The 26676-nt window shown below is 32.4% G+C and overlaps 1 protein-coding gene across 3 annotated transcripts in view; it reads right to left on the bottom strand.

The window, feature by feature from the left end:
* Positions 1–1972: 1972 nt before the first annotated feature.
* The window catches only part of LOC138701783 (calcium-binding and coiled-coil domain-containing protein 1-like), a 72301-nt gene continuing 47597 nt past the window's right edge, over positions 1973–26676 (bottom strand). For 2 of the 3 annotated variants that reach the window (XM_069829045.1, XM_069829059.1), the window contains 2 exons: positions 20896–21025; positions 1973–11883 (listed from right to left, as the gene is read on the bottom strand). In XM_069829045.1, coding sequence (XP_069685146.1) covers positions 20902–21025 — 124 coding nt within the window. In that variant the 3' untranslated portion in view covers positions 1973–11883; positions 20896–20901. The remainder of the gene's footprint in view (positions 11884–20895; positions 21026–26676) is intronic. The other variant, XM_069829053.1, reaches the window with a different exon arrangement.

Below are 26676 nucleotides of genomic sequence, written 5' to 3'. Positions count from 1 at the left end.
TCTTTAGAATAAGTGGTGAAGAACGTGGAAGCAATTCTTAAGGACCTTTCGAAAAATGCTTTCCAGCATATCTTTGAAGAGTGGTAGAAATGCTGGAGTTCTTTTTTTTATGACGCTGTATCAACATCTCAGGTTATTTGGAGTCTGAATGAAATGATGCCAATAAAATAAGTTCAAAATCCAGCACCGATAGATAGATACTCAGCATTTGCTCATATTGAGTTGAAGGAAAACTCCGGAAAAAACCTCATCCAGGTAACTTGCCCCGACCGGGATTCGAACTTAAACCACCTAGTTTCGCAGTCAGACGCACTAACCATTACTACACAGATGTGGACAAAATGCTGGAACAAGTGCACTGCAACCAATGCGGGCTACCTTGAAAAACAAAACAATGCAATTTTGAGGATAAATAAAGGTATTAATTTATTCATAGCTTTCTGATCAAGGTCAGGTCTTTCACTACAAACTCAACATTCTCCAATCTTCCCTTCTTTCCACCCTCCTTTTAGTCTCTGCTTACAATCCACATATCTTAATGTTGCCTATCATCTGATATCTTCTTCTGCTCCAAACTTTTCTGTCATTCACCATTCCTTCCAGTGCATCTTTCAGTAGACAGTTTCATCTTAGCCAGTTTCTTTCTCTCTTCCTGATCACTTTTAGTATTTTTCCTTCACCCAATCTTTCTACCACGGCTTCATTTGTTATTCTCTCTGTCCATTTCACATGCTCCATTTTTCTCCATATTCACATTTCAAATGCTTCCAGTCGTTTCTCTTCACTTCTTTGTAATTTCCAGGTTTCTGCTCCAGATAATGCCATACTCCACACAAAGTACTTCACTAGTCTCTTCCTTAGTTATTTTTCCAGAGACCTGCAGATGATGTTCCTTTTTGTACTAAAAGCTTCCTTTTTCATGGCAGCAGCTCATGTTACTAATTATAGTACACACCAAGTATCTGAAGCTGTCCAGCTCCAGTAGCATATCCCTTAGTATCATCTCCACTTCTGCAACAATGCCATATCAGCAGAAAATCTTATCTTTCTCCTACTATCACCCTCTCTTGTTCTGAAAACAGTTCATCACTAAATCCTCCAAGCAGATGTTGAACAGGGTAGATGGTAAAAGGCATCCTTGTCATACTCAAATAAAGGTACAGTAGAATCCCAATTTTAAGAGACCTCCATTTTAACACTTTTCCATATTTCATATTAAATTTTTATGGTCCCTGTAATTATTACATATGATTACATCTTGACTAATGGAAAATGCATTTTGATTCAATACGTAACACACTCGTAAAAATTTTTTGAAGTGTCAACCACTTGACAATGCTGCTGCCTCGCCACCATGTGCTAATGATGTGAAGCACATGATCCTCCCTCTCTCTGCACCTACATGAAGTTGCATGTTTTTGTAACAATCACAACTTACAGCATCAGTCGCTTCCTGTCTCTTGTGCTCGCTAGGTGTGTAGTGTTAGCGTTAAAACAGAAGAGATGGAATTGTTTTCGCCATTACATATCACTAGAAAACAATGGCCACAAAAAGGAAAACACTTTCTCTCATGGAAAAAGTTAATTCTATTTGCGAAATGGAAAAAGGAAAATCCAAATGTGAAGATATCTGAGATGGTAAGAAGAAAACCTGACTGGCACCCAGCTTCCCCTTAATATATTCCGGATTGTTGTACATTATTATCCATAATTTACTTATTGTAGCATTTTTGCCAGTAAATTGAATTTTTGGAAAAATATTCAAAATTTCTTAAACAAAAGCAGCAAACCCCTATTTAGTGTCAACCTCCACTTAAGTGTAATTATTTTGTGTCCCCAGAAAAACGTTGAATAAAGGTTCTACTGTATGACGTAACAAAAAAAAAAAAACTTGATCATTCATTACTGAACAGTCCTTGTAAAAGAATATTGGAGAAGGCTTCAGGAATCTTAAAATAATGTAAGACAGAACTGTAACTTGAAATAAATTTTAATTATGCAAAACGTATGCACTACAAGGAAGAGAAAAGAGAGGATATTGTTACATACTTAATAACATAAACACATTTAAATATCACACCACTCTTTTGATTATAATATGTCTGTTATTATCTTCTGAAACTAAATATTCACAATTATGATTAATTTGTTGCATGAGAAACAACTTTCATTTCTACAAACATAATCACTAAAAGCACTCGTGATACATATTATTCTACAGACTGTAGGTTTTATCTATATAATTCATTAATCTAATAAAAATGGCTATATCAAGGAATAACAGCAAGAACTACTGCTAACAGATTTTTGCAGTGGACAAAAGACTTTGTAAACATACCATCTCAGGTGTCATTATTTTCACTAATATCAAAGGACATATTGAACGTACCCTGTACTTCTGATTAAAGAATTCAAGCATTTAAATGTTCATTTTCAACAATACTGTTCAATTTTTCTTTAGAAAAGGTGTTGAGATAAGTGGATAAAGGAAATTCAGGAGGAACAATCTGCAATAGGATGACTCAGAATTCAATCGGTGTATGCAGATGACATGATTGCTTGTAGAATGATAGATCTGACAGAGAGAATGACAAAACTGAAATGTAGTGCTGACGAAATGGGATGAAGATAAATGCAAACAAGACGAAGACCATGATTATTGGCAGAAAAATAAAAAAAGAAGGTAATGTGTGAATTCGAAATGAGGTACAACTGAACAGCTTCAAATACTTGGAGTGTACTGCAAGTAGTAACATAAGCTGCTGTCATGGAAAAGGAAGCTTTTAATACAAAAAGGAGCAATCATCTGTGGACCTCTGGAAAAAAAAAATTACGGAAGAGACTAGTGAAGTGCTTTGTGTCGAATGTGACACTGTCTGGGGCAGGAACATGGCCATTACGAAAAAGTGAAGAGAAACGCTGAAAGCATTTGAAATGTGGATATGGAGAAGGATAGAGCATGTGAAATGGACAGACAGAATAAGAATGAAGCTGTAACATAAGACTGGATGAAGAAAGAATAATGCTGAAACTGGTCAGGAAGAGAAAATAAACTGGCTGGGTCAATGTATAAAAAGAAACTACCTATTGAAGGATGCACTGCAAGTAATGGTGAACAAGAGAAAAGTTCGGAGCAGAAGAAGATATCAGATGATAGGCAACATTAACATATATGGATCATATGCTGAGACTAATAGGAAGGTGGTAAAGAGAAAAGATTGGGGAATGCTCGGTTTGCAGCAAAAGATCTGACTTTGGGCAGAAATCTATGAATGAATAAATGAATAGCCTATGAAAAATGTTCGAACTTCAAATATCTAGACTCACAGATAACTGTTAACACAAAGAAAGAAATTAGGACCAAAATATATGCAGTTAATAGATGTTATCATGCTCTATTGAAGATTTTAAAACAGGAGGCCTGAATAAGAACATTGAATTAAGATTTGGTAAATTTGTTATAAAAACAACTTACTTTTCTGTGTTAATGTGAAACTATGGTGGTAATTTACCTTAGCTGACTAGTTTTGGCTTGATATGTAGCCATCTTCAGTGTGTAATCAAGATTTTTTTTTTTTTTTATCCAGTGCCACCAGATTGTCTTTTCGATATTTCTGGTCTTCTCTCCTGGCTGTGGCTTAGTTGTAACCCACGTATATCAAGATGTATATTCAAGAATATAAAACTATACCATACATTCGTTAGACCTGTTGTCATGTATAATTCGAATGGAAATCCAGGAGGACATAGACAGAGAGAAAGAGCCATGAAAATGTTGACTGATTTTAAAATGACAGGAGTTAAAAATGGAGAACAGATGCTGTTAATAGAGAAGAACTGATTGATAATGTTTGGGAGATTAAGGACCTTCATGTGCTACAGAACGGAGGAGGATGAGGATGAGGATGATGAGAAGAAGAAGAAGAAGAAGAGGATAATTACTTAAATATTATCTTAATATTTTAAGTTCAAGAAAAAAGTACTGAATCTTCTAGTCTGAAATTAATAGCAATGAAATTAAAACAATGTTGGAATTAACAGAAACAGATTTACAAGGTAAAGATGCTGAATTAATTTGAAAATTCTACATTTCGATATAAAAACCAGAAATAATTATACCATTAACCACAGCATAAGAATGTATTTTAACTTTAATGTACATATAGTATCAGTATTGCTGTTCTGTTTCCTGGCAGGTGAATAAAAAAAAATATTTAAAAATTAATTTTTCTCAAAATAGACAAACTTTTTATATAAATTTCTGCTTTACAAGATGATCTACTCAAGGACAAAATATTAGTTTAGTGTCCAAATTTATGAACATAATAATAATGTAGTTCAACTAAATTACCATATTTGTAGATAGGAGGCATCACTTCTTAACCATCGGTATGTTCTCATTCATTGAATTTAATACATAAAATTTCTATCATGTATTAAATATTTGATTTCAAAAACGTTAATTTATAAAGTGCAACATTATTATGTGCATGGCGAAAAAAATTGACATACATAAAAATCACAAATTTTCAATACTGTTATATATTTTTAAACAGTGACAACTTGAAGAATTTTAGATCAACCACAACCCCATTTACAAAACATAAAAAATGAGAAGGCAAATATGTGAGATATCGAAATAAATAGAATTTTTTTTTATCTTGCTGTCATTTCTAGACATCTTTGTAATTTGTTACTCTTGCGAACATTACATACAGATTAATACCATAAAGCACACAAATTCATAAGATGTAGAATAATAATAATAATAATTTACAAGGCAAGAAACAAATATTAAAATACCACATAACTTTTTAATAATGTTGTTGGTTACTCAACAATTAAAAAAGAAAATCTCAGATTATCTTTTGTACAGAGCCAGAAACAAAATTTGGGCTGCCTGAACTTTCCAAGTTCTAGTTATAACTTACTGCGCATGCTCAGTAATCATGTGCAGTATGTTATAAAGGTGGTCCAAATTTTGTTTCACGATCTGTACGAAGACAACAAAATAATCTAACTTCTTTATATAACTTTGTATACATAAGAAATGAAGTACCAAGCACTGCCTTGCTTTTACTACCACAATGCACAAAGTTAAACAAACAGTACATGATGACGATTATTATGATGCTGCTCTGAGATATTATTTTTAATACATGTGAAGTGTGTAACTGGTAAACTGTAAGAGATATTGGCCTTCATTAGATTTCATCTCTCAATGTGCTAATGGAAGAGTGGACAACTTTAGCAAAGGACTATTGAACCAATATGAATAATATCTCAGTGTAATCCTTTCTAAAACAGCACTTTATTGACCAGTTTTTACGAACACGGGTTTAAGAAACTCTTACTGTTGTTTCTGTATAAATAAATATGTGTAATGTATGTGTGTACATTATACCTATGTCTTTGTACACACACACGCACTAGCAAATACACACTTCTGTCGAAATATTTAGAGAATCTCGATAATTAATTTAACAGTTGTACTGATACCCAATTATGTTTTGGTCCACTCCTATTTCCGAATTAATAATGCAATTATTTATACAATTCACTTTCATCACTTGTTAAGTAAACGCAACTTTAATAGAGACCCATTTTGGTAAACTGAGATGTTTTATAATATATAAAAGATAGAAAAATAACAGTTTACACCTTCAGAAGTAAATTTTGAAAAATGTATGATAATGAAATGAAGTCTGATTTCCTTCTGAAACTTGTAACAAAGGTCTACCAGATGCATCTAAGAATTCAAGTACAAAAATTAAAGGAGACGCACTTTTGAACTTCATACAGATTTAAATACCTCAATAATGTATCTTATTGTTGCATCTATTTGTGTAAATTAAAATTTTAAAACTAAAGACAAATATTTACAAATGGAATACTAAATAAATTTTACAAGAGAAAGAGTTCATCCAAAAGGCTGGACTCGGGAAGAGTACCCAAAACGCTCATTGTATTTCCGCGTTGAATTGCAATACTTAAATGTTGACGCAAATAAGTAGTGCAACGATGATCACCAGTAATGGAGATCAAAATTTGGCCGATTTGAGATACCAAAACTTTAGCGTCATGACTCCAAAGACCGAAGGTCTCCACAGCAAAGGGGACAAGGATATAATTGTCTAAAAGATGAGCATATTTATTGACTTTATTTTTCACAGCTAATTCAGCAGCAGATGCTGCACGTCTGGAAGTATTCGGCAAGTAAGATGGAGCTAGAGTGTCAACGCAAGTGGAGTCCCAAATTAAAGATTTTCCTCTAGACCATGCAATTAAGGTGAGACCATCAGGTTTTTTACCATCCGTGCGACTAACACCTGGTGGTTCCAAAAGAGACGGGATGCCACAAGACGTCAGAGATCTTTTAATGATATTATTGAGAGATGTATGTCTGGGATACAGTGTAAATCAATATAGTGATGATATTTGCAACTATATGGCAAAGCTTGATTATTTCACAATGCATAACTATTTTGTTGTGACATAAAAGTTCTAAGGTCTCAATGTAACTCAATATTTATATTAACAAAAAATTTAAAAGGAAGGAAATGGGATTATATAAAAATAATGAAGTCTGGACAAATAAGAATTTTCAAACATCGAATCTGAATTTCTGTATTTTTGATTCTATTAACATACAAATGACAACAAAAATACTGTTAGAAAGTTTGTATTGTATATATAGCAACATAAACATAAATGTCATTAATTTAGTATCATGTCATTACTACAAAGAAAACTCTGAATTAAATCAGAAACTAATAAGACTGTAACACTGTAACTTAAAATTAAAAAAAAAATGTGATTATTTATAGCTTTTAAGATATATTATTAAACTAAGGTACAATACTGAATGAATGAAAGAATCAATAATGATGACGATGCGAGTAGTAATAATAATAATAATGATGATAATAATAATAATAATAATAATAATAACAATAATAATAATAATAATAATAATAATAAGAAGAAGAAGAAGAAGAAGAAGAAGAATATGGAAACGTAAAAAGATTCTTCCTTTTTCAAAATATTCTAAGTTGTTAAATTTTGAAGTCATTTTTATTAATTGAAAAGAAAGTAAATTTCTCATTTTTATAACAATTAAACCTCTTGATTAAACATAAAGAGAAGCACTGATTTCTTAATAAAAATATTAAAATTTACATAGAATCCTGCAAGAACTTCAATGTCAGAAAAGAAACCACTAGAGCAGGCCAGCAGAACTCGCTAAGTAGGGGAACTATGACGTCAGCCTCACTCCACTTCTATTGGGGATGATCGACTTCCGCCCCGAGAATGAATGTTGATGCAGGCAAGCGTAACTAGAACGCCGTGACTGCACAGGTTGAAAAGATGGGTGGGGTAAAAGAGGGGAGGAAAGCAGTCACTCTCAAGAGCTACAGTTCTGCAGACCTGCATTAGACATCTATTCCAAAGGTAATTACGAGTAGAAGAAATCTTTACCTCTTCTGACCTTTAAAAAATGAAATGCTATCATAACTACCAGAGAAGAACAGAAATATTTGATTGAAAATAACAGATACAACAATCGAGGACGGAGGCACACCATTAGCCAAATGGCTACAGCATTGGTTTTCCATGCTTGCAATCTGGGTTTGAAATCCAGAGGGGTACAACTAGAAATTGTGATGGACAAAGAGATAGTGTTTGGCAGTAGGTTTTCATGGGGTAACCACATTTCTTCTACCAGCATTCCACCATTGCTCCATTAATCATCATTATACAGCATTACATAGTTTTCCTCTTATGGTGCACCAAGAGCAATGCCTCATGGCAGCTGAAAGAACTAAAATCATTAGCATGTCACCCACTAAATAGGGATGCTTGATGAATGACATAAGTCAAGTGCCCAAAATTAGTGAAGAAAAAAAAATTACCGAGGACGGACACAATGCTAGCCATGAAAACAGCTAATTGCTAAAAAAGAAATGTAACATTACATTATGAAATCATAATTTTAATGCTGAGACATGTTTCGAAGATCGTAAATACTGTATATACTCAAATACTCCACATATATTTCTTCCGGAATTGTGCAAAGAAAACTAGGATGCGCACATTATTTGAAACACAAATTACAGCCAATTTAATTATTTTTATTTATTTATTTTTTTTTTAATTTTCTCTCCTAAAATCAGGGTGCGTGGATTATTCGCGTATATACGGTATGTTAAGGAGACTGTGTACATAAACAAGAGTGAAACGCTATTCACATTCGCCTCTGGAATTACAAAGCGAAGAAAACTTTTAGTACTATAAAAATCACACGAGTTATACATTCTCTTTGAAAGCATCTGAAGCTTTGTGTCTATTACATAATTATACACAAAATAAGATATAAACTACACTGTTGCCAACAATATCTGGCCAAAAAATTAAAATGGTGAGTTTTGTGAGTTTTAACCACCATACAATTAAGCAGACCAAACATTCATATACACGTCTCCAAGCAAAACTTATGTTCGCTTTTATTATTATTACCAAGTCTAATTTAAAATGAACTGTTGCTTGCATTGTAGCTATGTTGTGAGCTTTAATTTAAAAAATAAGTCGAAGAGTAAAATCTGAAATCAATCAAAGTCATCTGAAATCAATCAAACTCAAACTGTCAAGCTATGGAGTCAATCCTTTAAATATTGCTTCTAAATTATCTTACAAAATATGCTAATACTTTTGTATTTTGAGTTATGATTGAACTTAATTGGTGTATGTAGCTTAAAAATTAATGAACGTCTCAAACACATACTTCAGAATCACAGAATATATTATATTTCCGTCATAAGTGATGCTTTATATTACAAAATATATGTTGTCATCTATTAATAGAAAACTTGAAACATGTTTTTCATCATTTTTGAGACAATCACTAAAACAATGGTTTCATAACATACAAATGGAATACTCTCACATCCTAAGACTGGCATTCATTTATAAATGGAGAAGAGATATTGAAGATATAAAATGAAATAATTAATACTAATAATAATAATACTTTACTCAGGACAGTCGTCGAAACAGACATCTAAACCAACGACTGGAGGAGGAGGAGATGAAGCAGGATCTTCAACTTCCTACGCTAACCTCTGGATATTAGGACATTATAGAGTCTGCACTTTTCAGAACTATAAAATATAACATATATTTGATGCAGTTTAATATAAAATAGCATTAACAGTAACATCATGATTGTCTCCAAAGGAGGATTTTTACTAGAAAGGAATTTACTTTTCTAGTATTTGTTAATTTCATTCTACTTATTATTCTTCTTCATATTACATAATTGATATTAGTCTGCATAAAATAAGGAAGAAATAAACTTGAATATGTCTACTTCTCAATAACTCAAAAGACCCCATAAGATAATAACTGTGTAGGAGAATGTCCTCAAATTTTCTCAAATGCCACTGTAGTGGGCTGAAGTTAGCATTACAATATCATGCTATTTCAAACAGCTTAGTCAAACTACTCAAAATATTACTTCAAGTGCGCAAAACTGAATTGCAAACATAGAAACCAACTACAGACTCAGTACGAAAACTTCGTAAATGTAAATAAAAAACGAAACTCTTTTCATACATGAACTTAAAATGTTAATTAACATACTAAATTTATATAATTGTACACTAACACAGAAAAAGATATCAGTAAATTGATTTGGCTACCTCTGCCTGCTTCCATAAATTTCAGTCCAATACTACAACCTATGGAGGTGCAAGGAAAATATGGAGAGGTGGAGCAAAGACGAAAATTATAGCTTTAGAAAATTTTTCTCAAAATTGATCTGGAATGTAGAGAAAAAATTACACTAAATAAAATTCTTTACAATGAAATAAGAAAAAATAACTTCCAAAGCAAATATTATCATAGTATTATGTAACTACTTATTGTTTATGACATGACAATAACAACTACAAATATTATGTTTATCTCAGTATCCTCAACCCTTTCCTGTTCTTCCATTCAAAAATGGAATTCTGAGTGCACAATTACACAATTACTTCAGTTAAACGTCCTCATTATAACGAATCATAAAACCACTAATTCTTACCTTCAATAAGAGAAAAATTACGTAAAAGTTTTGCTATATTTAAATGTGAGAAGATGCTCAAATACAAACGAATGTAAAATAGGTAATTCAAAGTGACTAATAGTTTACTCATACATCTTACGAGGCCTGATATAAAAGTAATGGTATGAATTTTGTAACTTGTCAATATTTAAACTTGTCAACTGGCCTAAATTTTTCTCAACAATCAATCCAAGTTTTCACTGAGATGATGCAATGTACCAGATTTTATTATTGCATGACCATGCTAGAAACATGAAGAACAAGAGGAGGGTCAAGCAACCTGATTTACCATTAAAAGGCTGATACTTCATGAACAGTAAGCAGAAACAATGTTCACTATAATGAACACAGTTCAAGCAGAATGTGTTTCACTGGCAGAATTACCATTCTTATATCATTAATTTATAATGCATAAAAATAATTAACTTTCAACTTCGACATTTTTTATTACAGAAAACTATTTTCAGTGAAGATTACAATTATATTTTAATCCAATAATCCAGCTCAAATAACATAATTTTCTCTTTTTAAACTTGATAAAAATGCAGATAAAATATTAAGTAACTACAACGAAGGAAATACAGAAAATAAACCTTAACTTCTTCTCAATTAAGTAAATTGAGAACATTCTGACAGTTTTTGGCACTGACTTTCTCTAGGAACTTTCATTCTCTCATTCTCTGATAAGATAAAAATATGATTTTAAACCAATTAAAATCTCATCTAACTCAATGTGGTAAAATTTTTACTTTCATCTAACTTATCTCTTCTATTCATGAAGTTTTATCACGCAAAAATACCTGTATATTTTAGTCTTCAGCTATAAGCAATGAAGTGTCAAATACAGTTTTAAGCAATTGTGTTCAGAATGAAACCAAAAAATACTATAATACAACCACGATTATCCGTCTCTCAATTAACCGATCATCAGATTATCTGATGGTGTTTGAATCATGTGTCCACTATAAAGTGCACTTGAAAAGTGGAAACCCTCACACAGATTTTGGAGCAAATGGATGACACTTCATTCCCAGACATTGTTTTACTTCAGAGAATTAGAATGGAGATCAGAAAAAATAACTGTTGGTAGTAATCTTCAGAGAAAAGTGAGAGACACTTTAAAAGAACATACAAATAAAGTAAGAACAAACATAATGGATTATCCGCCTTTTTCAATTAACCATATCTTCCCTCCATTTCATTACAACGGATTATAGAGGTTCTACTATATGAATAAGACAAGAGTTTATAATATATTATGATAAAACAATTTAATTAAAAGAGACTTACGTAATTTTGTGGTCTTACTATAAACTGGTAGCTTTTCCCCATTCATAAATATTTATGTCCTAAAACTTATTAAAACAGCATAAAAAGAACTGTCCAAGTGTCCATTAAAAAGAACTCATTTATACGAGTAAAATATGTGTTCTGTTTCTAGGTTGCATACTTCACATCTAGCACATTTATCATCTCTCTCAAATACATTGGAGGAAATTTAGTAGTAACTCAAGAAGAAAATAAATCAGACATATTAAAAACTCACATGCATCCATCCAATTTACTGTTCATACTTATATTTACTTATAAGCTTACATATTATATACAAGCATGTACTTCACTTCGTTTATGATGTTAAAACTAATGTCTTGACTGTCACATAAAGCTAGAATTTTGAACTAATCTGCTGTGGTTCTACAAGAGTTTCTTGAACAAATATTACACAAAAAATAATAAGCTGCGACATGATGTTCCAGTGCTGCATTTGTTACAGGAATCTGCAAAAAGAAATACCACTGCATTAACTATACAACTTTTACATTGTGAGTTAATTTGGATACTACCTGTTGCCTGACAGTAAATGCCAATACAGAATAAAACTGCATAATAGTTTGACAGTAATAGCTTAAGATTATCTGCTTTAAGATTTTGAAATAATGACCTACACTACTTAATATTTACATTAATAAAATAATGTCGGAATGGAAAAGAATATCAGGGTGTCTGCCGAAAATGTGAAAAAAAAAAAAATTAGTTACTTTTAGTTACAATAACTTACTAATTACCCATAAATATAATGAAAAAAAAAACACTAATCACATTTCAGTCATCTTACGATCTGTCATCAGACTTGATTCTTAAGTTCTCTGATCTTCATTTAAAGGACCTTCAACTCCTCAGCTTTTTCTTTCAATAACATGTACTTTTCAGGGGCGAAGCTCTTAAAAGACTTTTGAGGCTTAGCCTACCCAAAAAATTTGAGTTATTATACCTAGTAACAATATAAGATCGTAATAAGGATGTAACGTAACACTCGGTTTCATTCCGATCCAGCCATATATTAAATTTACTGCACAGTAGACTAAAATGCAAATCTTGTAGGACAAAATTAATAACTTCTCTCGTATCCAACAGATTTTTATGAAACTTTGTACATTAGTTACTGATTGCATATGTTTTTATGTGCAAACTCTGGTTACGTTTGTACAAGAGGAACTACCACTTTACAAGGGGTGCATTTATACAAAAATTAATAACCTCTCATATCCAACAGATTTTTATGAAACTTTGTATAATGGTTACAGGCAGTGCATGTTTCTTTTGTGCAAAATCTAGTTACGTTTTTACAAGAGGAACTACTCTTTTACAGGGGGTGTATTTACACAAAAATTAATAACTTCTCTCATATCAAACAGATTTTTATGAAACTTTGTACAGAAGTTAGAGGTAGCATATATTTTTGTGTGATAACTCTAGTTACGTGTGTATGATAGGAACTACCCCTTTACTGGGGGTGTATTTAGACAATAGATTTTAATGAAACTTTGAACAGAATTCACAGATACAAACTTCGATTACGTTTGTGTAAGAGGAATTACCCCTTTACTGGGAGTGAATTTATACAGAATTAATAACTTCCTTTCTATCCAACATATTTTTATGAAATGTTGAACAGAATTTACAGATAAAATATATTTTTGATTACCCCTTTATAGAGGGTGCATTTAAACAAAATTAATAACTTGTCTCCTATCTAACAAATTTTTATGAAGTTGCTCGTAGAATATATTTTTCGTGTACAAACTCTTGATTACGTTTGTATAAGAGAAACCACCCCTTTATGAGGAGTGTATTTTGGATAAAAATTACGACTTCTATCTAACAGATTTTCATGAAACCTTGAACAGGAGTTAAAGGTAACATCATTTTTTTTTATCAAAGCCAACTGACTTGCAAAACACAATTGTTCTTTCGAAGTTTCTTCGACAAGGGATTTATCAGTCTGTGCTTAATACAGACACTTTCATGAAAAGATTTATGCAGTCTTCCTACTTTTGAAGAATAGCCTCAGTGGCATTAAGTCGTTTCTATAATTTTGTGATATTAGTAGAAAATTGTACTTCACAATTTAACCAAACCTAATGTTTCAGTAAAAACGTATTCAACGTATTCCTATTCAATTGTGTTCAGAACTTCCGAAAAACAGATTTAGTTTTATGTATTTTTGGTAACTTTAAAACTAACAACACTGCAGTCCTGTAATCTAATACTTTCTCTGTACATATTTACATAGTACATTTAAAATGTCACTTTTTGTTCCACAGAACTTCAAATAATTCCATATGGATTGTACAGGTAAACCATTTTTCGCTCCGCACGACATAATCTCACCAGAAAGAAATTAATATATTGATATTTCATTCATTTCATTTCATTTAGTGTTCTGCCCAAGTGCAGGTCTTTCACTGTAAACCCAGCTTTCTACAATCTTTCCTATTTTCTGCCTTCCTCTTCGTTTCCTCATATGATCCATATAATCTTAATGTCGTCTATCATCTGATATCTTCTTCTACTCTGAATTCTTTTCCCGTTCACCATTCCTTCCAGTGCATCCTTCAGTAGGCAGTTTCTTCTCAGACAGTGATCCAAGCAATTCCTTTTCCTCTTCCTGATTAGTTTCAGCATCATTCTTTCTTCATCCACTCTTTCCAACACAACTTAATTTCTTGTCTGTCCACTTCACACATTCCATTCTTCTCCATAGCCACATTTCAAATGCTTCTATTCACTTCTCTTCACTTCGTCGTAATGTCCATGTTTCTGCCCCATACAATGCCACACTCCATACAAAGCACTTCACTAGTCTCTTCTTTAGTTCTTTTTCCAGAGATCCACAGAAGATGCTCCTTTTTCTATTAAAAGCTTCCTTTGCAATTGCTATCCTCTTTTTGATTTCCCGACAACAGCTCATGTTACTGCTTATAGTACACCCCCCAAGCATTTGAAGCTGTCCACTTGCTCTACTGCCTCATTTAGAATTCGCAAATTTATCTTCTTTTTTTTTTTTTTCCTATAACCATACTCTTCGTCTTATTTGCATTTATCTTCATCCCACACTGCTCACAGCTGTCATTTAGCTCCAGTAGCATATCCTTTAGTATCATTTCATCTTCTGTTAATAACGCTATATCATCAGCATATAAGAATATAAACTAAATTTTCCTGTTATGAAATTAAATAACCTTCTGTCCACATAGCCTATACATTTTTCAACAAAGAATGATTAGAAAATGAATTAAAGAATATTTATGTAGATGAAGAAAAGCATTTACTCCCTGCAGACCTCCTGAAATTCATAATTAGCAATAGTCTTCAAACCATCTATAAAGAGGTAATACAACTTATCTAGTTGGTCTTGGCATTCACCATTACTACAGCTTCCTCCAAAAGAAGGATAAAAAATTATTTTCGAAATTCTACGAAAAAAGAAGTTCTCTCAGTACAATTGCCACTGAAAAGAAACTGGGTAAACAACTTGCAATTGATCAAAGTTTCAAAGAACAAGTGATTAATACTTTTGCAACCAAGAAGAACTGACGCCTGGACCTGCCATATAAAAATATAAGGTAAGGAGATTTTTTTCAGCCTACCCAGTATTTACACCATAGCTTTGCTACTGATATTGCAACTTCAGCTGTTTCAGCTCCACCTTGGCCAAGATTAAAATAAGTGAAGCAGAGCAATTTCGTTACTTTCGTTAACAATTATTGCTTAAATTAGTTACTTTTTGGTTACTTTCGTCACCACACACCCTGAATATTTATTATAGAAATTTTAATACGGGTAGTTAAATAAATTATTATATAATGAACTGACAATAATCCCACCTCTCCTCAATATAACTTACAGACTGGAATCTCTCTCCTGAACAATATTTTCCACAAGTCTAAAACACCAGCTTTTTGAAATGATGTATCACAGACGTAATTGAGTTAACAATTACATATTAAAATAAGGAGGAGAGAGGAGACATTAATTTGGAAAAATTAAAGTTTAATTATGTGCCAATGCTTTATTAGCTGTTTATGAACAGTCTCAGCAGTTTGTTTTTCTCAGGTCAGTTTTATGTCAAAAAGTTAATTTTCTGGACCTTTTTGATAAATTATAATTAGTTCAGATGATTTTTCCCTTTTATTTTCTTCATAAATATTGCGAACTTACAAGAAAAATATCAGCTTTAATCACCTATGGCTGTGAATCTTCAATTCATAATATGTTTCTGCTTTCCCACTTTTTACTGGGTTGTACCTAGAATAGTATAGCTGTAGATACACCTCCAGCTTTAACAATGTCCCTAGGTACAACAATATTCTCACAAAATGTTGGTTTTGTCTCAGATTTTTAATATGCTGACGATAGGAAATATGCATCACACTCAAAGAATGTGAAGAACTACCATGAAGGCAACAATGATGTTAAACTAAATTCAGAAATATTAAAAAAAATCGTAATTGAAAATTGTACCGAATCTGAAGGAAAAAAATAGTCAATTGAAAATGTGTCCTGAACTTGAGAAAGAAATATTCAATTATGAGCAGAAATATGTTACCAGAATTGTAGAGTAAATTTTCTCAAAGGAATTCGATGTCAAATTCCTAATAAAAGATATTATATAACTTTTTTTTACGATGAAAATTCCGAAAGGTTTAGTTTATTTTCCAACAATAACATTCTGAAAACTACCCAAATCACAAACTAATTGAAGGTTCTAAATGTAGAGAAATAAAAAAAATACATATTCCCTATGAAGCTTATTTGGTAGAGTAGGATACTTCACCAAATTTCACTTTAAGTATTACTCCCTATGTGCTTACTCCTATATCTGACTGTAGGTAATATTTATTTTCAAACACGTTTTTTTAATTAAAATGTATATTTAACTTACTTTATTTATAAGCACACTTAATTCCAAAGTTCAACATACCCTATTTCTAGAGCCTCATATTTCGGGACACTTGGAACACGTTAAAAAGAGTGCTCAAAGGACGAATTAAGAAAGGAAATAATTTTTATGTAATTATTAGGACACTATAAGAAAATTTTGAGAATTTAACCAAGTGAAATGTAAAAATCAAACTGAAAAATGTAGTCTGGTCGTTATTTCTGGCAGCAAACCAGATAACAGTTCTAGTCAGTTGACACATTGGTCCAATGGTATTGGCTGTCAATGATACACATGTGGCAAATGTTCTCACGTTATCAAATCTAGTATATCTACTGTGAGCAGTTGTACACAAATCATTTTAGACAATCAAATGCCCGTTAATCAAGCAGAAAAAATTATTTAATCTATGAAAAAGAAAAAAATAAGTAAATTTTAAATATTAGAACAAATTACCTATGAATATACAATAAAATCCCGATAAGACGCTGTTCAAGGGACTGCATGTAAACCGTTTATTAGACGGGTATACTAATTTTGACTTATATACAGTATCTATTAGCATTTTTCTTTATTGAAATACATGATTCATGAAAGGTAATACAGTATTATCCATTATGTAATTACTGTACTGTACGTCAAAGACATTTACAATATGTACTGTACTTAATTCTTTCCAAAAAAGTCATTTATAGTTGTTTGCGCTTACATCTTCCCGACATCGCAACTGCAGTGATTGAGTCGCGATTTTTTATTATCGTATATAATGTCGATGATGGAATTCTTAATGAATCAGAGAGTTGTTTCTTATTAAGAGTACTGTTTTTATCGTACTTTCGTAAGATTTCCAATTTTTCTGACACAGAAAGAGCTTTTTGTTTAACTCTCATTGTAATCACACTCACAGACACTTCAATACACTAAAGGACAACAAACTGCCCAGCAAAAATTTCCAGAATTTTATTACGGCTGAGAGGAATGCTGTTTGAGAGAGAAGGTTAGCAAGAGGGTGAGATATTGTAACTATATGTAAGCTTTAAGCGAATAGGTAAAGAGTCGCATAAGAGAGTGTAACAAGAGGGTTGGGTACTGTACAGTATAAAGGTTTAATTGCGCAGGTAAAGGGTCGAATACCAGTACTTTCCAGGTTAATGGCACCAGTGAGTTCAATGGCCAAAATGTTTCATTGCTGTTACAGTACATTGCTGAAAATTACATAGAAAATATTCCACAAAAATAGTGTATTATGCGAGACCTGAGCGCAATGAACAGGCTATTTTATAAAGGCGTTACATATAAAATGTGCAAGGACAGGAAAGAAAAAGCGTATTACACGGGATAGTATAATATCGAGATTTTACTGTATTAAACATGAGGGTGTGAAAAAGATCGCCTCCATGTGATGCCTCCTGGATAATGCGAAATGATCTTCAAAACTAGGTGCACATCTCAGTATAAAACCTACAATGGAATAAAATGGTTCCCAATCCAACTGGACCTCAAAATGATTCACTGGAATGCCCGAGAATTGTCCCAGCCCAAAATTACAGAACTAAAGAAAAACTGCAATATCCAATATTATCGACACAATTATAACAGTAGAAGCAAATGTTGCTCAAGAGAACAAAAAATATTACAACATACGATAATACTACAGAAATACATAAAACAGGCAGTTTGAGTGGCACACTAGTCTTCAACAAAAAAAGGCTTAATAACAAAATGTATAATCATCAAGACGATGAATGATAAAATCAATCAGAAATCATTCAAATAAATACTGTACTTGAAAAGGAAAATATCGCCAAGAAATTTATTTTTTTATATAGAATTAGTCCTTCTCTGAATAACGACCTAAACTTTGATAACATAACAATCACACTATTATAATGGAAGACTTTTAACGTACAATCACAGATAGGGACCAGTGGTGGGCTTATGTGAGGGCGGCAACGAACCTCTGGGTTCCTTAAAAGCCTGTGTGACTCTGAATACTAACCATTTCTCAACATACTGAAGAAGAGAACTTCTGCAAGAGCAATTCAAAAATGCAAGCACAATTTCTGGAACACAAAAACTATATGCTTTCATGCCCATAAACATCCAAAACTTCATAACAAAGATATATCCCAACTCTGAAATGTATCAAGAAGAAAACATTTCGTTAAATGATGAACTCGACTATACCAATATTGCAGGATGTGTCACTTGTAATGATGACAATAAATGGTGGATTGGGTGTGTGCTAAGCGTAAAAGAAACAGATAGAGTGAAAATTATGCTTCTGCATCCCAGAGGACCATCTCCATCATACGCTTATCCTACAAGACCAGACATCAGAATCATACCTATGTAATTAATTCTGATGATGTCACTTGATCTGTAAACTTCAACAGGAAGAACTTACACTCTCCCACAAGAGGAGAGCATCAAAATTAACCAAAAGCATATATCAGCATGTAAATAGTTTTTAAAACAAAAATTATTCCTGATGAACATTTATGAACCTTAGCAATACGGTAGACCTGTGTATGTGAAAACATCTTAGTCAATAATTCCACAAGTTTCTGCAGTTCCAAAATGAAACTTACAGGATATATAACCATATAACTTGCAAAGGAAGTTGCAGGAGACGAGGATATCTATACTAATAATAAATCTGTAGCCGAAATTTTTCTGGTAATTTTCGATTTTCCAAAAATAATTGGTCCTAACATATATAATTAACCACCCTGAAACCAAAAATCGCTTTTTTGAAATTTCTGTTTGTATGTTTGTCTGTCTGGATGTTTGTTACCTTTTCACGCGATAATGGCTGAACCAATTTATATGAAAATTGGAATATAAATTAAGTTCGTTGTAACTTAGATTTTAGGCTATATGGCATTCAAAATACTTTATTTGAAAGGGGGGTTATAAGGGGCCCTGAATTAAATAAATCGAAATATCTCGCTTATTATTGATTTTGTAAAAAATGTTACATAACAAAGGTGTCTTTAAAAATGATTTCCGATAAGTTTTATTCTTTGCAAAATTTTTATAGGACTGATATTTAATGAGATAAATTAGTTTTAAAATTAAAATAACGCCATCTAAGGCGGTGCAATGAAATAAGAACAAATGACTTCCTCTATAAGGGGCCTTGGACAACAACAATCGAAAGATATTAAACATAGCCTAAAGAGAATGTTTCTGTGTTTGTATGAAGTAATATCGGATGCTAAATTAACCGATTTGTATAATTAATTATTATTTCACCATTGGAGAGTGTAGTTTCTCTAGATGGACATAATGCTATAATGTTATTACAGTAACGTCTGAGTGAATTGAGGACAGGTAAGATTAAAATAGCTTCTTATGCACAGAAAACTTAATAGGCTATTTTGTACATTCATTAAACTATGGTTGCATGTAATAACAAATAAGAAACATGTTAAAGGAATTGTCATTGCACCAAATGAGTGGTCTCTGGACCAAAATGATCGCATTTTAATTATTTAAATACAATTTAAATTAAGTAACATATTAAACGATTTATCCTTCTATCAAACACGGATGTTCCCTGGATCAAATGTCCTATTTTAATTACATAATTACTTTATATTTATTTCTAACTGGTGCAGCGGAGCGCACGGGTACGGCTAGTGGAGACAATATATTTCAAGATGCCGAATCCACCAATGAAACCGAAATACATGAAATAGAACTACAGCACTGGCAGACCAGATGGGACAATACAACTAAGGACACAATAAGCAAATCCTTTTCTTCAGTTAAGGGAAGACTTAAAATCAAATTGCCTACATCACATGAGTTCACTGCAATAGTCACAGGCCACAGGAAAACAAGATCATATCTACATAGCTTTCACATAATTGAAAATCCAACACGTACATGTAACAGAGGACAACAAACTGTCAACCACTTAATACATGAATGCTCAGATATTAAACAACAAAGATCACAACTAATAACACAAATCAGGAAAAATGGAAGCGACTGGCCAGTAACTACCCAGTAACTTATAAATAGACATTTGAGACCATTCTACCATTTTATCCAATCAATAAATTTGTAAATTTTGTATTAAAATTAATGTAAATGTTATTAACAGATAAGATGTTAGGATTAGAGATTAATTTGTAGATTAATTAAAATATTATACATATTTTTATTTATTCTCACTTATTGTAACAATCATGTATATATAACATTAGAAAACTGTAATAGCAAAATTTATATTGAAAAAAAAAGCATGTAATATTACATTATAATGGGCATGCTAACGATTTCTTAATGAAAAAAATGTACAGGCACACGCGCACACATAAGCACTTGTGTGCACACCTGCCTGAGTACATATAAATTACTCCAGTAAGCTTCAGGGAGAATACAAGGGTGGCGTCCAGGTATTCAACGAAGAGGGAAAGGCTACATAATGTATTTAATAAAACCAAACCCAACAAGATTACTACAATGAAGTTATATGACTTTGGAATAAAGGCTAAATCATTAAATGTTCCATGCATTTTCATTGATCCTATAAAAAAATACTGTGCCAAATTACCTGCATCTAGCTGAGATGTGCATCAAAATGTTGTGTAAACAGGTCATAGGCTCCTGGAGGGAATGTAGCATAGCAGATGGGGCATATAGAGCAGACAATAGATGTGCTTTTCACTTGTGATGCCCCGGCACTGAAAGGAATCAAAACCTTCAAACTAAGGGACATATCTATCTAAAGTTCCCTGTTGCAGGACTTTGACGTTTGTCACAGAGTCCACGTATAATTTAAGCAAAATAACTTCAACCCTAAGATAAGAAAATAATAAACATTCCCACTTCTAAATTTTACATTATAAAATAATGAGAGTGAAATACAAACAGAATAGGATTCTACAAACTACATGTACTTAACAAAATAACACTTTAATTAATTAAAAGATATTATGAGCTTTTCATACTTCGTGTCACAGTAGGACTGTAAAGAAACAGAGAAATAGAAATATACAGGGATCTGGACTAATATAACGGTATTTCATTAATAGTAATAATAGTAGTAATAATAATAATAATAATCTCAGTAATAACAATTCAAAGTAGCTAAAACTTCACGATGTGACTAAAAAGTCAATGATAGAAAGTATTCCTATAATTTTTCCCAATTCTATCCCTAATGACCAATTTTCCATCAAGAGATATTTTCGAAAATAGCATGTCATCTGCCAAACAACTACACTGGATTTCAGTTTCTGAACTGGCGGAATAATTAGCACTTTTATGGGGAAGATAAATGTTAACAAAGTGAAGAGAAAACGAAACAATTCATTAGGCTTTCTACTAGTGAAAAATGTCGTCTTCTAGCGACAAATTGCCAGCATGATCTTCTAGACAGTGTGGTAAAATTTATTTTGCCAGAATACTCCAATTGCAAGGCGCTTTGTGCACCAGAATTCAGTTTAAGTGTCATTAAGTTATTACCCAAATCTTTAGTATTGTTGTTGTTTAGTCAACTGTCCAAGGACAGGTTTGAACCTCGTAATTCATTCATTCAATCACAATGTTCTGCCCAAGGGCAGGTCTTTCACTGCAAACCCAGTATTCTACAATATTTTTTATTTTCTGTCTTCCTCTTAGTCTCCACATATGATCCATATATCTTAATGTCGTCTATCATCTAATATCTTCTTCTGTTCCGAACTGTTCTCCCATTCACCATTCCTTCTAGTGTAGTACATCCTTCAATAGGCAGTTTCTTCTCAGTCACTTACCCAACCAATTTCTTTATCTCTTCCTGATCAGTTTCAGCATCATTCTTTCTTCACTCACTCTTTTCCACATAGCTTCATTGAACCTCGTGACACCAATAAGGCATCACACATGAGGCAACTAAGCCAGGAGATAATAGGGTAGAGTGGCCACTTCCTTTCCTCCTCCATTGCATACATCGCTGAGTAGTAACATATTACACTAATCAAACTCTGTATGTATAGAAACAGTTGTTGTTCCTCTGACACTATCATCAAGTGAGATGTACTGCCTGATAAAGATGTACATATCACCCAGTGCCTCAATCAGAGGTATTAATCGCACTTTACAAGGCTGATCTACACTACACCAGTGATGAGGTGAGGTGAGGTGAGGTGAGGTGAGGTTGGGATGCCACAAGGGAACCAAAGCTTCCAGAGAAAACCCATATTACCTGGATCACAGGCTTGCCCAACACTCTTAATTGGGGGTATGTCAGGTGAAAATGTGATAAAAGGCATGACTTGTACAGTATCCTATCCTGCACTTTATTGAATAGTATTGAACGAAAATGTAAGCATGGAAAAGAATGTTGTAACTGTGACTGATATTGATTTACGTAATTAATATGTCAAGTATGTTTACATGTATGATGCAAGATATATAAATAAGCAAATAACTTGCTCACAAGCATGTTGCAGGAATTTAGACTGACCTACTGTATTCACTGAGAAATACATATATTGTCAACAACTGCTAACCTGGATGCAGTATGATGACATGGAAGAATTAGTTAATAGGCATAAGTGAACCTATAATTAAACATAAATATGAAAGTTATAGAATAAATTTAGATTTTTAAAGTAAAAAAAAAATGAAAAATTAATTTTAAAATGTACATGGTAAAAAATTGTGAAAAGGAGCAGATAAATAAGTTTTAAAGTTTTAATAGTTATCACGATTGGTTTAAACATGCACTAAAACTAGACATAAATGCAAGTTTGAACAATTAATTACTGAGATTTGCGATAAATTAATTAGTTTAGGAAATTGTATATTTATTATGTATAACCACTTTTGTATATAGATTATTTTTTTAAATGATTAAGTTTGTACTTTTGTGAACTAATATCAATAAATCTATCACTATCTATCCCGCACTCTAAAGTAAAAAAAAAAAAAAAAAAAAAATTAATTTAAAAATGTACATGGTAAAAAATTGTGAAAAGAAGCAGATAAATAAGTTTTAAAGTTTTAATAGTTATCACGATTGGTTTAAACATGCACTAAAACTAGACATAAATGCAAGTTTGAACAATTAATTACTGAGATTTGCGATAAATTAATTAGTTTAGGAAATTGTATATTTATTATGTATAACCACTTTTGTATATAGATCATTTTTTTAAATGATTAAGTTTGTACTTTTGTGAACTAATATCAATAAATCTATCACTATCTATCCCGCACTCTAAATATAATGGTGACAATCTTATAGCTCTGAACACTTTGCTTTTAAAAGATTCATGTTCAATAGTGTGTATTGCCACCTCAGGCTCTGATGACCTCTTACAGGTAATGTGGCATGCTTCTTATGATTCAGACTATGTCTTCTTGTGAAATAGAGTCCCATTCCTCCTGAAAGTGTGCCCGAAGTTCATTTAATGTTTCTGAAACAACAGCTCTTCCATGAACTCGCTTTTCAAGAATGTCCCAAATGTGTTCCAGGTCAGAACTGTGGGCTGGCCAATTAATAGAATTAATCTGAACCTCATGCAGAACATCTGAAACGATTCTTGCTGCATGTGCTTGTGCATTGTCATGCATTAAGAGAAAGCCATTACCAATAAATTGAGCATAAGGCACACTGTGAGGAATTATACACTCTTCAATGTACCGATCCTCGTTCATTGTACCATTCTCTATGAAAACGAGCTCTGTGCGAGCTGCAATAGAAATGCTTGCCCTCACCGTTACAGAGCCTCCATTGAAAGTTATACTAGATGACATTGTACATGGTGCATAGCACTCTCCAGGTCTTCTCCACATACATGGTGTAGTCCACCTGCTGAACGCAAGGCAAACCGGGATTTATCAGTGAACAGAACAGACCCTCAATTGGCTATGGTTCAATTGATATGCTGACGAGTACAGTGAAGGCATGCTACTCTATGTTCTGCACCAAGTTCTGGACCTGCGGCAGATTTCCTGGACATCAGTCTGTTCTCATGGAATCTTCTCCTTATGGTTCTAGCAGACACAATCACAATGCGTACCTCCGCAAGGCGATTAGAAACAATTGTTGCTGGCAAATGACTGTTGCTTAGTACAGTACTGACAGCAAATCTGTTATCTTGTTCATTTGTAAACCATGGTCGGCCCGAATGTTATCTTGTGTATTGCCCAGTTTCAATGTACACCTAATGGCATGATTCATTATGTTTTGTGCTACACCCAACACATTAAAGATGTATCGGATGCTGCAGCCATCCTCACTAAGAACTACTGCCTTTGCAAAGTCTTCAGGTCTCATATCTCTTGGATTATGAGCTGAATCTTCAAAATAAACCACATTGATTTGTTTAGTAATGATAAACAATTGAATGTGTGAACAATGAACATAACATTAAAAAATCTGCATAAGCAACATTTTGTTCAAATCTAGATTGTGATGTTATTGTTGGTAAAGTGTTGGTGGTATAAAATTATGACCATTTTCGTTTTCAGTATATGTTACGTTTATAATCTTATAATTAAATTAATCACCATTTAAAACATATTGGTTAAATATTAAATACATTTACAAAGTAAAATTCAAGTGTCTCAAATTTTCTGTCTGCCAGTGTATTATATTTCGCGTTTTATCCCTAATTAGTTGTAAGATAATTGCAATTTTGTATAAATTGGAAAGAGAATTTTATGTAAAAAAATAACTCTATATTACATATTAGGCGTCAAAATAATAATAATAGAAAAGGTTTCATGCATCAATTTATTCTACATATTAAAATTAAACACAACTTTATAAAGCTGACAAAAAACGTTATTTGCGTAATGTAACAAGTGCACTGTTTTTATTTCTGGAACAAAAGCATAGCAGAAGTCACAATATTACTTTCTTTCATTCTGTGCCTACGTCACTAACAATTAAATTATACTTTGAGAAAAACCTTTCTGCATCAACAGATGCACAAGGAACCCAGATACATTTCAACACAGCAGATCGTTGGCTTGGAATGGCAAGGTTCTAACCACCAAAATTACAGAAATTGATTTTCTGTGTAAATTGGCCTTAGATTAGGGTAATCTTTTATATTTAACAATGTAGCTGCCATTTGTTGATTAATATGAAAAATAGAGAATGCCAAGGTTATATCTGCCATAGAAAAAATCCAGTAGTTGGAATGACAAAGTTCTAACTCCTGTTATTTCTGTAGTATTGACTCAGTAACCAACCATTGCTTGTTTTCAGAGCTTACGTGTGTGACTGTGTGTTGTGTTTAATTCCGTATCAAATAAGAATGTATTTATGTGATATTCTACATGGATTCCAGAGCCATTTCACCAAAACAAGGACTACAAAGAAAATAGCAAACAAAAATAAATGGCAGGGCACAATCAAAAAGCAGAAACATGAAGCTGACAAATCGTATGTAAGTAGAAGGGGAATATAATAAATAAAAAAAGGTTGTAAAGTGCAATGTAATATAAAATGTACCTCTAAAATCAGTGATAATGAAATAAAATAATATTCTATTTCTATTATACAATTTATACTAATGAAAAACGACACTTTCTTCTTCATTCAACTCAATGTTTCCTCACAAAATGTCCAAGACGTAAATAATAACAGTTTAGAAAGAAAACGATAAGAAAAGGGATGTAGCTGAAAGAGAAAACAATAAGAACAGGGATGTTTCATTCTTAATTTTTTACCTTGAAAAATGTCATTAACTTTCCAGGGGCTGAGATAAGTTCTATTTACAGAAGGAAGTTAAAATATTTACAATCAGACAGGCTACTTTACCACAAAAAAACTATTTATTGTACTTTATAGAACGACCACAGACTAATGGAAATATTAATGACTTGGCTAGTGCTAGATTCAGCTACTTGTGAAAATTAATTTACTGACTTGATTACATGGAGTGAGTCCTGTACTTCACGGAAACTTAATTCATATATTTCGAATGAAACACTTCAATTTCTAAAAGAAAGCCTTGGAATAAGTACTGTAACCATGAACATTCTATACCCGGTCATTCTTGCTGCCAAGAAGTGGACAGCCCACACAGTTCAATTGAAAAAGCTATGCAAAAACTAAAATGTTTTCACCTTTGGATCTAGTGAGATTGCTGCAACAAATAAATAAATTTAGGCCTTATAGAGTAACCCAGTTAAGAGATCCAGACTTCAAAGATTTTTTTTCACCTGCCCAATTACTGAATTACAACTTGTATCATTTTCAAAAATATCAACCAACAAATTTACTCAGATTTTTTATTTTATTATGTGACACTGAAGTTGTCTCATAATAAAAATGAAGAAACAAATACAGTTAACTTAAACTGTTCGAAAACAAGAGCAGACAAACAGTATT

Source organism: Periplaneta americana, chromosome 1, assembly GCF_040183065.1.
Source record: "Periplaneta americana isolate PAMFEO1 chromosome 1, P.americana_PAMFEO1_priV1, whole genome shotgun sequence".
In the NCBI taxonomy this organism is placed as follows: domain Eukaryota; kingdom Metazoa; phylum Arthropoda; class Insecta; order Blattodea; family Blattidae; genus Periplaneta; species Periplaneta americana.
Note: the sequence above shows the minus strand (reverse complement) of the source record. Positions and strands in the feature narration are given on the sequence as shown.